Source organism: Strix uralensis, chromosome 4 (assembly GCF_047716275.1).
Source record: "Strix uralensis isolate ZFMK-TIS-50842 chromosome 4, bStrUra1, whole genome shotgun sequence".
Taxonomy (NCBI): domain Eukaryota; kingdom Metazoa; phylum Chordata; class Aves; order Strigiformes; family Strigidae; genus Strix; species Strix uralensis.
Genome location: NC_133975.1, coordinates 78,283,481 through 78,296,811, shown reverse-complemented (window position 1 = coordinate 78,296,811; position 13,331 = coordinate 78,283,481). Strand labels below are relative to the sequence as shown.

General features: G+C 41.8%; 1 protein-coding gene across 2 annotated transcripts in view; it reads left to right on the top strand.

The window, feature by feature from the left end:
* MAML3 (mastermind like transcriptional coactivator 3) overlaps positions 1-13,331 on the top strand; it is a 250,320-nt gene that overhangs the window by 151,479 nt on the left and 85,510 nt on the right. For both annotated transcript variants that reach the window (XM_074867347.1, XM_074867346.1), the window contains exon 2: positions 4,458-5,954. In XM_074867347.1, coding sequence (XP_074723448.1) covers positions 4,458-5,954 — 1,497 coding nt within the window. The remainder of the gene's footprint in view (positions 1-4,457; positions 5,955-13,331) is intronic.

Genomic DNA, 13,331 nt, shown 5'->3' with positions numbered 1-13,331 from the left:
GCCCTGCCGACAGCCTCAACACTCTCTTGTTTATGTGTTGGGTCTGTCGTGGCATGTCCGAGCCGAAAATTTCAGGGCAGGTTAGATTAGACCATTCGGTTCCGAGTGTGTCTGTGTGTTTGCGTGCATAGCCTCTGTCCCCCCACACCTCTCCCCCAGTCAAGATTCATTTAAAAAGTCAACCCACCAAAGTTTGACCTTTTCTTGCTGTGCAACTAGAGTTTCTCCAAAGGCACATAAAGAATAGCGAGTTGTGCTTCTTTCTCTCCTGTTTTGGGGTAGAAACCTGCTGTGAAATGCAGGTCTATCAGCCAAATATTTTGTGTGAATAAAGCTAAAGGTCTATGAAACTGGCAAGTGTTTTATTTTATTATTTTTGGTTTATTATTTTCCTTTCATTTTTATTTTATGCATCAAGAGTCTTCTGCTCCTAGACATAAATCTCTAAGCTACTGCTAATATCTTCATGATGCATACTGTAAATCACATGCACAAGCTATATACTACTTCTTAGAAGGAGAGGGAAGACATTTTACAGGAGAATATTTTACTTCAGATATTGTTTTTACAGAGGGAAGGGGAAGTGCTGGGATTTTAGTCCAAGACACTGTGGAGTCCCGGCGGTGGTAACCTGCCAGTATATGGTCAGTGTATGATATTCAAGCCATCCGACAGTTGACGTAATGTTTGGGAATGAAATCAAGATATAAAAATGAATGTTAGCACTGAAGTAATTTGATAAGGATACTTCTGTGTTGTACCCCAGAAAGAAGTGATGCATCTATTGCGATGGCTCCCAGCCCTTCCAAAGTGCCAGAGCCAAGGTGCTTCCCCATCTGCAAAGGTTATATCCAGCATGTTGCCTTTAAATAAACCTTTCATGTTATGTTTCTGTCTCCCTACAGTTGTTCAATAAGCAAACAAAGAAAATAAAAAGATTAGGTTTTTTTCTAGTGCCTGTAAACTTGCCAAATCCTAAAACCTCTGAAGGAGAATAATGTGGAGCTACAAACTTAGAATAGGCTTCATTTTGTTTTCATTTGCAACAAGGCACGATTTCTGTATGTTTGATATTTGATGGAAAATAGTTTCCATGTTAAAGCTGGGGGGTTTTGTAACGCATGATAAACACAATTATTAATATTTACATAGTGAGCCTGCTTTTACTTTCACTAAAGTCACTGTATATTTGTACAGGGGGACATCCAAGTTTCAGCACATGATGATGAAATCTTCAGGAGCTGATATTTTTAGGGATGGTTATTTGCCACTAGATAGTTTTGATTCTTTTGGTAAACACTCATGTACAAATAAGGTGATGGATTCAGGAAAAATTAGTAAACGATGTGAAAGCGTGTCACTCCTACCGATATTCTGTAAGGAATACCTTCAAATTGTTGTGGAATGTATGGAGTCAGTTCTCTTGTATTTCACAGGAGATAATTGCTCTCACTAATCCCTGACTTGTCATTAGGACAAATTAAGTTTTTTCCCATCTCTTCCTTATATGAACTTCTCTTCACAACCAGAAGTCTGTTGCCAGGTCCTTTGGTATGACTGTTCTTACTTTAGCCTAGCATTTGGCCAATATGAACTCGGGGCAAAGGGCCATCACAAGTTTTGGACACTTCTTCGAACCCTGTTTTTGCATGTGTGTGCTATTGAACTTGGTCTTGAGTCACTTGCTGTTCAGTGACTGTTTTTCTGATGTGGAAGGCAGAGAGGAATAGTGACTTTGTAGTGTGATGGCTTAGTTGCTGAAATGGGTATTTCAGCTGTAAATTGTGTAAGTGGCCGATTAGGGACAACTTTTTAATATGCTATTTTAAGCCATTATATCAACTGTGTTACTGACCACCTGTACTTGAGGCCAGGTTGTGTGCTTTCTTTTCTTGCTCTGAAGAAAGGAAACTTGGAAGCAACCGTGCTGCCGTACTTGTGAAGTGATGCCATTACCACATCCGTATCGTCCTTTCTTCGTCTCCGGGGTCTGAACCGGGGTTATATAAAGATCAGTGAAACAAGCTCAGTGGCTCGGCTGTAGTCTTCTGCCACATGCCAGTTACACCGGTCAAAAAGCAGCAGGGAGCTGTAATGCCATACGGTGGTATTCAGCTTAACATAGGTTTTTAGGGGAGTGAAGCAGCGCAGGTGAGAGCCATATCGTAAGCCTCCTTGTGGGATCTGATTTTTATCCTTCACACTAGTCCTGGGTGTTGACTTACCTTCCACATCGCTGTTAACTGGCACAGATGAGGCAATTACCACCCCTGGGCAAGCGCCTCTTGCTAGAGCTTGCTGCTGCCGTGGCACGGAGAGATGAAAAGGTGATGCCTCTGCTGTGGGGCTCTGTGCTCTGCAGCCTCGTGTGCTCCCGCAGACCATGGCTGAGTAACCCGACTGTGCTGGGCTTTAATTGAGAGAGCGCCAGCACCGTGTGTGCTCCCGCCTGCATCTGTCACCATGTGCAGGACCCTGTCCCCAGGCATCTGCGGAGCTCGTGGGGGCAAGAGCTGCTGCGGTCAGATGAGGGGGGAGGAGTGGGAGCCCGGTGATGGGAACTCCACACACACCGTGGGGAGGCCCAAAAACCACTCACAGCCATCCTGACCCCCGCCTTACTGCAGGTGGGTTCCCCACTGCAGCCTGCAGCGCAGGGAGAGGAACTTCTCAGTTCAAACCACTGCCCCTGCTGTTCCCTGACCCCCAAAAACCAGGGGTGGGGAAAGACTTAGGATAAGGACAGCTCCTGTGGAGCTGCACAGGCATCTTGCACCAGAGGAAGAGCCTGGCCGAGCAGCGCTCTGTGTGGCAGAGGCTGTGGTCACAGAGCACCCGGTCTCTGTGTGGCACCACAGAAACCGAGAAGGAATTTCGGCTTGGCATGTGCTGGCTTTGTCTCGGGCACATACGCCAACAGGGACCCACTGGTGACTCTTAGCCACGTGTTAAGCATTTTCCCACATAAAAACTCCTTCTGCTCCAGTACAAATCAAAGAGTTGATGGTCTGCTTAAGGACTCATCGACTTGCCTTTCTGCCTTGTAATAAAGGTCACATCTCTGCAGAGGACCAGCGCGTAGCTTAGTGTCCCGCACATGTTCAGCTGGGACTGCAGCAACGCATGCATCGGCCATGTATTTCTGCGTTGCGTTCTGAAGAGGCCACGCAGGCCTGCAGGGAGAGAGAAGGGCGCAGCCTTCTCAGAACCACTCCCTCTAAAATGGGGATGACATATGGACTTGCTTGCCTGTCTTACACATGGGATGAAAGGGGAACTAACCCTCTGGGATGGGAGAAATAAATGGGATCTGGATTGTGGGAAGAAAGAAGGTTGAGGACCTCTAGGTTAGGGAAGGGGCGGGAGCTGCATGTCTGAGACTTTCATACCAGTAAAAATACTTTAAAAATTGATAAAATCTTTCAGTATTTTGTCTTCTATTGTTCTAGTATCAAGGATGCAAGTATGTCCTGAAGGCGTTTGCTAGAGCTGTGACCTCTTTGCTTCCTCCCCTCCCCACTATTGTTTTTTGCCTTAGCCAAAGAGGGATGCTTTTTTTAGCCTGGTACATAAGCGGAGGACTTAATGTTTGGTGTGACAGGAGGAGACTGTAGGTTGTTACAGTGCTTTGCTATGCTGCTTTTAACCTGAATTAAAGCTTGTATTAATACACTATTTTTTTAATAACATTCTTATATTCTAATTTAATTGCTTTCCCGGAGACTTGTCTTGCTATCATTTCTGTCAGTTATTTATCTTTTAAGTTAGCTCCTAGCATACAGATTATTTCCTTTTTTTCGTTATTTGATTAACATCATGCAAAGTGTCTTCTATTTTTTAGGGTGAATATATTTTTTTTTCCTCACTAAAACTGATTCTCAATATGCTTTGTAGCCAAGAACAGAGGGCTAATCAAATGAAACTATGTTAATGAATTTTCTCAAAAAAATTTAGTGTCAACAACACATGTTTAATTTCAAGTAGTCAATCAATTGTATTGCAGGTATTTTTCAAGAGGCTTCTAGAAACTTCCAACAAAAAGATTTTCAGAGTAAATAGTAAATTTTAGTGATTCCATTTTTTTTTGTCCAATTTAAGACTCTTTGCTCTGTTAGATACTGTTTAAATCTCATCATTGTGTTAGACACCAAAAAGTTTAATTAGTCAACTTGCTCCATAAAATTCTGGTAGCTGGGAGAGCACAGACACACTTTACAGTTTTGCTTTCCTGTTCAGGGGTGGGTTTGGTTTGGGTTTGGGTTTGATTTTGGTTTTGGTTTTTACACCATCTTCTTAAATTGATCAAGGCATAAGAATGAAATCAAAGAAACTTCCTAATCAGAGTTTTTAAAACTGATTGTCACTACTAGGCTTCATAAGGAGTATCTGTCACAAGGCTCATCAGCAACTTGTATCTGCAACTGGTTAATTTTTTTTTTCTCTTGTTTTTCTTCAAGCTTCAAGAGACAGTCAAAAGGAAATTGGAAGGAGCACGTTCACCTCTCAATGGAGAACAGCAGAATGGAGTTTGTGATGGGAGCTTTTCTCCAACCAGCAAGAGGATACGGAAGGATGTACCAGGCATCGAGGCAATCAACACCTTGCCCAATAATTTGCCTTTGCCCTCTGTTTCTCCTCTTCACCAGCTTGACATGAAAGCTCCCCTGCCCCTGCAGAACAGTGGAACTCATGGTAGTGGTCTAGAAGACTTAGGTAAAAACGGTGGGCTTTCTGAGATAAAGCTCCCCGTTAACGGTTGCAATGAGCTAGATGATAGTTTTAACATCCTGCAGAACAAGGAGCTAAAGCAAGAGCCTTTGGATGACGCCGGCTGCATAGACACTTCTGAAACATCTCTTTCAAATCAGAACAAGCTCTTCTCAGACATTAACCTGAATGATCAAGAGTGGCAGGAGCTAATAGATGAACTAGCAAACACTGTTCCAGAAGATGATATACAAGATTTGTTCAACGAAGACTTTGAAGAGAAGAAGGAGCCAGAATTTCCCAGGCCTGCCACGGAGACTCAAGAGAGTGCAAGCGTGAAAAGCGATCCATCTCATTCTCCATTTGCTCACGTCCCATTAGGGTCTCCCCAGGTGAGGCCTTCTTCTTCTGGTCCTCCATTTTCAAACGTCTCCACAGCCTCTAGCATAGCTTCTGTGTCCAGCGCCCCGCCAGCCCCAATCCCTGCCGGCTCACCAGCAAACTGTGTTGTTCAGTCACCTCAAACTCCCAGCCAGGCCCACACTCCAGGCCAGACGCAGACGCGGTCTGGAAACGGCTATCTTATGAATCCAGCAGCAGCAGCAACTGTGGCAGGATCAGGGCCTGGGCCTGTAAATATGCCGAGCGCTGACTTGTCTCCAGCTGAACAGCTCAAGCAAATGGCAGCCCAGCAGCAGCAAAGAGCTAAGCTCATGCAGCAGAAGCAGCAGCAGCAGCAGCATCCAAATCAACCCTCGAGCTGGTCACCTGTGGGCCCTCCATCTAGTCCATATGGAGGACCCTTCAGTGCAGACAAACCAAATAGTCCAATGATGTATCCCCAAGCCTTTAACAACCAAAACCCAATAGTGCCTCCTATGGCAAACAATCCGCAGAAGACCACAATTAATAACTACCTCCCTCAAAATCACATGAATATGATCAGTCAGCAGCCAAATAACCTGGGCACAAACTCCTTAAGCAAACAGCCCAATATGCTTTCTTACGGGAACACCAAACCTCTGACCCACTTCAATGCTGAGCTGAGTCAGAGGATGACCCCACCAATGGCAAATCCCAGCAAGAACCCCATGATGCCGTACATCCAGCAGCAGCAGTCCCAGCAGCCGCAGATGCAAGCTCAGATGGCGCACCTGAGCGAGGAACAGAAGCGCATGCTCATCATGAAGCAGAAAGGAATGATGAATCAGCCCATGGCATATGCAACACTTCCTTCCCTTGGACAGGTAAGTGTGAGTTCATGATACGTGGGCAACCAAAAAGAGGCTGATACAAAGGCTTAGTATCTCTTTGTACAGTTCCCTCCTCCCTCCTCCTCTTTCTCCTGGAAAGTATGGAACATCACTGCAGGCGCTTCTTGAACTTTTCACGTGGTATTGAAGCTTGATCATTTTAAGAAATGACTGAAACGATGTTGCGTTATGCTTTAGAAATGTTGTTAAATGACTGCTTTTCTGAACTAGCGCTCTTCCCCGTGCTTCTACTGATGAGTGCCTAGGGCCACTCTGGGATGTTTTGGGTCAGAAGTCACTCCTCCTTGGAGGGTTTGTTTTCTTTTTTTCATAATGTAAGCCTTGATGGTTTTGGATCCCAAACCACTGCATGACTTTGTTTCCACAGTGTAGTTAGCATTGGAACAAAAAGACAGAGTGGTTGGCCCCTTCTTCTTGGGACAGAGATTGAGCCAGCTTTAAACAGCATATTTGGCATTTTGGCTCAGGGAACAAAGCATTTTGGGTGCTGAGTGCCTTTGGTTTCCACTGGAAGAAGTAAGCACAACTGAATGCTTTTAGTGGTGCTTGAACCATGCGTGAAATGAGATGGTTTATTCTGGGCCTTTCAAACAGTCTTTAGCAACCTCAAGTATTTTATTGTTGTGAATCTGTAGAGTCTTTCAGCAAGAGGCTAAAGTCATGTTGGCTTGAATGACTTGGCATCACTGTCTCACATGTATTCCATGCTAATCTCTTGAGCAGCAGCTGCCAGGCTTGGGAAATGCTTTGAAATGAATTAATAACCAATTTGAATAATGGTTACAGTAATTGTCCTGTTGCCTCCTAGGTCAGTTGTCTATTCTTAGTTGCACAGCCCCTGTAAAGATCTGCACACTGGTGTCATGGAAAGGCTCAAGAATAAATTTTCTGGATGTTGTTTTAAGGGTTTTAAAAAGAATTAAAGTTAATCATCAGTTCACAACGTAGGTGATGCCTTCACATAAGTTACGTGCCACCAAAACATGTCAGGAATTCTAATATAATAGTACACTAATAGAATTGTTGGTTGATAGTTTTAGCGTAACAGCTTTTTACCAAATTAGCTGTTTCCACACCACCTACAAGGCGTACTTCCTTCTGAGCATGGTTTAACTGTGACTCACACTGTAATGCATGTAGAAATACAGTGAAATTTGTAATTTCTTCAGCTAGTGGAGTTTGGGGATCTACCAATAGGAGGAGTAGGAGCTTTACCAGGTCAGAGCCCATCACATATTTAAAATTAATTGCAAAACAAAAAGAAATGTTTATCTACCTCCTAGTTTTGGTTCAGGATGTATGGTGACAGCTCAGAGGTTCGTATCTTTATTTTAATTCTGTTTCCCTATTGCATTAGAAATAGCTGGCCTCAAACCTCATCTTGTTGGGAAGACTTATCTAGAGAAATACTGCAATAATTACATAAAACTCAGACTGTAATCTGAGCTACAGATTTGTCAGGTTGTAACTGAGAGGCAGAGGATGTGTGGTCATGCTGTCTAATGTTTGTTTGTTTTTGTTAAATTTGTTGAACTCAAAGACCCATCAAACAGTTGAGAGGACAGACTGCCTATATGAAAGAGTTAATGTCATCTCCCCCATTTCCTAAGTTGAGAAATTCATGTTAATATCTCACTGCAGTTCTCCAGTGTGAACGGGAAGCCAAAGTTTCATATATCTAATCTTACTCAGTTCCTTTTTTTTCATATAGGAAAAACTAGATATTTGGATACAACTAGACATTCTTCCAAAACAAAGTCCAGATATTAAGTCATTTCTATGTCATATAAAGAAGAAACTTAAGGCAAAGCCATACTTTGTTATATTATATGTGCAACTCACATTTATTGACCCAGTCAGAATGAGGGACTTCTTGCTTGTGTGTAGACGTAGAAAGGTCCCTTTACTACTTGTGAAACCGACTTGCCTACACTGAAGGGATTTTGTTTGGTGAGGAAGGTTGAAATAATAGTTTTCTAACTGTAATGTATTCCTTCCCTTCCTGCTTCCCTGAAAAGCATTTTTCTGTGGGAAATTGGAAAGGTTATTATTGTGAGATGTGCTTGGTGGAAACGGATTGTTTTTGCAAAGGTGGTAAAAACGATATATTGTTATGAGTTAAATCCAGACTGATGCAGATTATCTGATTCTACTACTTGCTGCAGGATGCAGACGGTCAGACTTGCCAGATCATATATGGAGAATAAGGAGGTTGCACTCTTCAGTTTGAAATACATTTCTGAATGTAAAGTGGATGTATCTGTCAGTTTGTAATTTCTACTTTCATTGTAGTTTTGGTTTTTGATAGAGAATTGTAAAAGTGTGTGTGTGTGTGTGTGTGTGTTAAATAATCATGTGGTTTTAACAAATGGCATTTAAAGGGAAAAAAAGTTTAGCTATTGCATCTCATGGTTAGCACTGACCATATATTTCTGTCAGGTGACTGTTACAAGGGCATATTTAAAGACCAAAAGATGATTTAGAGAATATCAGACATGTACAAAAATGCCTTGTGTTTATTTTCTGTGTACTGCTGTAAAATTCAAGTGTGGCCAGTTGTGTTCATGTATGCATACGTGCACTATGTACAGTAATTAAACCCATGTAGGTACTTCAAAGGTACTTCTGTTGTTAATAGGCAGAATTTTCACATGCACTCATTCCTTCAGTCATTGAGCGTACTTTAGAGACACACACCATTTTTTCAGTCCATCTGGGACCTTGCAAAAGGTTCTGTGGAGGTCAGTTGCCTGTGACTGTCCTATTAACACCTCTGAGCTGCTGTTCTGGGCTCGTGTCCTGGGCTTGCTGAGCATCACCGCATACTCTTGTAAAGAGAGGTGAGCAGTGAGAGAGGAAGCCGTGCAGCTCAATAACCATGTGAGTGGTTGGACAGGGAGAGTGCTAAATTAGCAGCAGTTCTAGTGTTCCCTCGTGCCTGACTGTTCTCCACTTGGTCAGGCTTGTACTTAGGAATCCCTGCTCTTTGCCTTGTCCCACGTACCCTGATCTGCCCTAAAACCAATTGTTAGTTTGTAAGTATGTGGCAGGTATTGCCCTTTAGCCTCTTGCTTTTGCTGGGTGGTTGTTTCATTCTTGCTTATCTGTGGCTATAGGCTAAAACAGCAAATACAGATTTTTCACTGGGGCTGGTAATGTGTTAGGTGTTTGAGCGGTAGAGGTCCTCTGCTATTCTGGTTCCCACATGATAATAAAAGAAATTGGTTTCACACCAAGATGCAACAGGGGCTTTGTTTAGGCTCTTTATGTGATTTAAGAAATAAAAGCAAGCAAGCCTAAACCAACCTCCTGTCTCAAAAATTAAAGCTTTGTTTAACCTAAAATGTTCCATTTAGTTTTTGAGGTGTATATAAGGTTTTATGGGAGGCACTTTTTTCTTTTTCTTTTTTTTTTTTTTCCTTTAAACCAAAGAGTAATTTCAAATTGGGGAAAAGTGAAAACATTTTCTTTGGAAAAATTCAGAATCATTAATTGTGCCTTTTCTTGGTTCCAGCTGTTCAATATGTATGCGTAATGGTAAGAGAAAAATGCAGCCCAACGGAATAGATGTTGAATGGCTGAGACAGAATTTGATGTTTGGAGCCAAGTGAGTGAGGGAGAGTAATGAGAGGTTGAAACAAAACAGAATTCTCCGTGGGTGTAAGAAAAATAAAACTAGACTGCAGCTCTTTGCCTGCATGGGTCTGTGAGGATGCTGCAATTACAGTTCCTATTGAAACCACTAGTTATGTTGTTTGAAATTGGAGGGAGAAATGAAGAGGAGAAATGACACCATACTGGAAGAATATCTTCAAATTCTCTTTTTGTTTTAATCTTATAAATTCAGGATGCGTCATCTGCTCAGTCTGGTTTTGCATGTGAAGGATAAAGGGAGATCTGTGTCCAGAGAGCATTCCAAAACATAATTGTCTTTGTCCTTTCTAAGTGAAAAGGTGTGTTTCTCCCTGGAATTGTAAGAGATTATATACTTCTTTGAAGGTTATCTTTGGGATAGTGAGAAAAAGAGATTGTTGATGTTCTGGGATTTGGCCTTTTTTAAAAGCCTACCTGAAAGTAAAGAAGAAAGTCTACAGATTTGTATTCACTGCATGAAAGTGTGGCAGAAACACAACTAACTGTCTTCCCAGATTTTAGGGGAGACAAGCTGGACTGAGACTGTGAAGATCACTTGCTGAACAGCCTATAGAGATGTAGCGAATGTCCATCTATGCTGTTTCACTTGTAACCACTGTTTTCCACAAAAGGTTTGCCCTGGAGTTCAGATGCCGTGCCTGCCTTTTCCAACTGCCAAAATTTGCTCCCCAGAAATCAGTCTCCCATAGACTCTTAAGGACAGACCTCTTAAGGGTAACTGAAATGTGCTCAGATGGATTTTGACCATCTCACCAGGCAATTTGTAAACAGTAGCCTGGCCTTCTTACTGTTCCTGCTATCATCTGCCCATTGTGTTGGGAAGGAGGTCATGTTAACATAAATCACTAGAAACTAATGTTGGACAGCACTTGGCTGAGATCAGATCTCCATGGCATAATCCTAAAAAACACATTTTGGCTTGTTGGTATTTCCTCATTTTGTGACCTGTGGGTGTGTACTTTTTAACCTAATACATACTTTGTTCATTCCATATGGTAAATGTTTTTTTCTAGAATACTGAGTTTTTTCTGTAGTCTAAGCCTTGCAGAATCAAAGTATAAGAGCACTGCTCCCATGCCCCACCTGAACCAACCATCTTATCTTAAGAAAACCAGAGATATCTTTGGTGAAACCTACTTTCCTGAAACCATGCTGACCGGTATTCCTGTTTTATCCTCTGAGTCATTGCTGGTAGAGAACTGAGACCAATTGTTCCATTGTTTTGCTGGAGAGTGTGTCAGAATAACCAGTCTTTTTCTCTTTTTAAATATCTCAGTTGTAGTGGTAAATCTTTGGTTCTTAGAAACTTCTCCACTTGTCCAAGATTTGTTAAAATACATTGTCGTGTGATTTGCTTGTTGTCTAGTTTCTTGAAGAATCATGGTGTGAGTTATTCTCATCTGTAAAGAAATTGTCCTACATTACTTTTAGAAGCATAAAATTTGTATTACTGACTGCACAAAGTATATATTAAATGTCCCCTATTTTGAGATCACCATGATAGCATACTTTTTCTTCCTACATGACCTAGATTGCTACATAAAGAGCAGTTTGTCCTGTTATTTAGCGAGGCCTATTAGTCGGATGATATAACGTGTGCCAGCCAACTCTCCTTTAGTTTATTAGTTACGACTGCAATTGCGAAGCACTGTGATTTTGAAATGTCTATAGCCAGTAGCAGCATATTTTTACATAAAGTGCTACCCTTTCCTGTTTTTTTTTTCCATTTTCTCCTTAAAGTGCAAGTTATCATCATTGATTTTAGTTTTCTAGTCTCATGACCCATTCCTCCTGCTTTCAGCAATACTAGCCATAATCCATTTCTTATTGTTCATGAGCCTCTCTAGCTCTTCTTGTTTATTGTATATGCTCTTAATGTTACTATACAGATGGTGTAAAACTGTGTTCTTTCAGCCCACTTTTATGGTTGGATCTGTCATAAGCTGGTGACATAGCACCTCTGAACACGCTGGGATGTTCATACCATGCTCTCCCCAGTACTGTGGTCTTCTGCGGGCTAGTTTGCTGCCTTCTGAGCATCAGCATAACTAATTTAGCACAAAAAGGCTGATGCTTTCAGTGCTAGATGGTGGCTGAAAGTTCCACATAGCCTTTTCTTCGTATAACAGTGTTCTACTGTTCTCTGGAAAATCAAAAGCCCTCCTTCCTCTCCTGCTTTCTCCACCTGGGCAGTCACCTCCGAGAATCAGTGTATTTGCTGCAGGAGAACCACAGGGGTAAACCCAGTCATCCACTGATACTTTTAGTCTTTGTGGATCCAGAAAAGTGTTCATTGCAAAATGGTACCTGTCATATTTTGATGTAGACAGTGGGTTCAGCTCATGAGTTGGATTCTCCATTTTTATTTTGAGAGAAGACTTAATCCAAAGACTAAGAGTAAGGTTCCCATCCTTGGCAGTGTGCTTTGTCTATTTACCATTTAGTGCCTCACAGCTGGCTGCCAGAGCTCACACAATGCTTGTCTGAGAGTCTTGGCATGTCTTGGTCTGATCCCTTTCTCTCCAGTCTGTGATGTTGCATGGCCCTACCAGAATGCAGATTTGATCACAGTTTGCACTTAGATATTATTTTGGAGTTTTAAATTTGACCTTGTGTAATTTCTCTGAGACCATGACTGTCCCTAACTTTACCTTTCTCTGGAGTTTAGACATTTAGAGTACCTCTTGCCCCTCTATTTTCATTTTCCTTCCATAATTCCCAAATTTGCCAGTTTGCTTCTCAACATCTCAGAAGTAATAATTAGACCTTAATTTTAGAGGAATCTGTATTCTTATGTTTAAATTCATTACTATATAAGACTGAATGTCTCAAAAAAGTCAACTTGTGCCCCATAACACTGCTGGTCGTAAATATTCAGAATATTCTGAAATATTCGTAAATATTCTAAAATTGCTTTAAAATCATGAGCTCATAAAAATAATATATATTTGGGATGGTGATGGTAGTTGTCTTCCTGTTTTCTGAACTGCTAGGATTCTTGTTTTCCAGCCCTTCTTTATCCCTTTGGGACAGAAGTTTACTTTTTAAAGTAAAGCTTTGATTCTCCCTTACCCCTTTGACTCTAGAATATGAAAGGAACAAGTTATAAATCTTAAAATAGATTGCAAGATAATGTAATACTGGGGATTTTTTTTACCTCCATTTCAGTGTCATCTGTTCTTGTGCTACCCGGATGGATGATTAATGTTATGGTGCAACTCCAACCCTCTTTCTTGGAAGAACTCTCTTTGGTTGTGTTTGTATTTCTAACGTGTCACATACTCCTTTTACAAAAGACACCTCACAAAAGCAAATGGCATTGTTTCCAAGTTACTGTCTGTACTGAGGACACAGGTGAAGTAATTGCTCAGTGTGTACCAAAATTGCTTCATTTGCCACCAATAAGGAGGCTGCGCGTGGATGTTCTGTGTGGAGTGGATTTACTAGACCTTGTAGCTAAGAGCAGTAGTAAAACCAGCAGCAGCACTTGACCAGATTTAACAGTACAAATCCAGGGCTAGGGAGGCCTCTATTTCATCTCTGTTTCAGAGGCACAAGGAAGATCTCTTCTTCTCTGCCCAGCCTTCCAGGTCTCATGCTAGCCCACACTGAGGTTGGTGGTCAGCCTTCCCATGCTGGTAAAGGGAGTCAAGCAAGCCTTGCAACTAATTTTGGAAGAGAAGAGGCTTTGCTGGA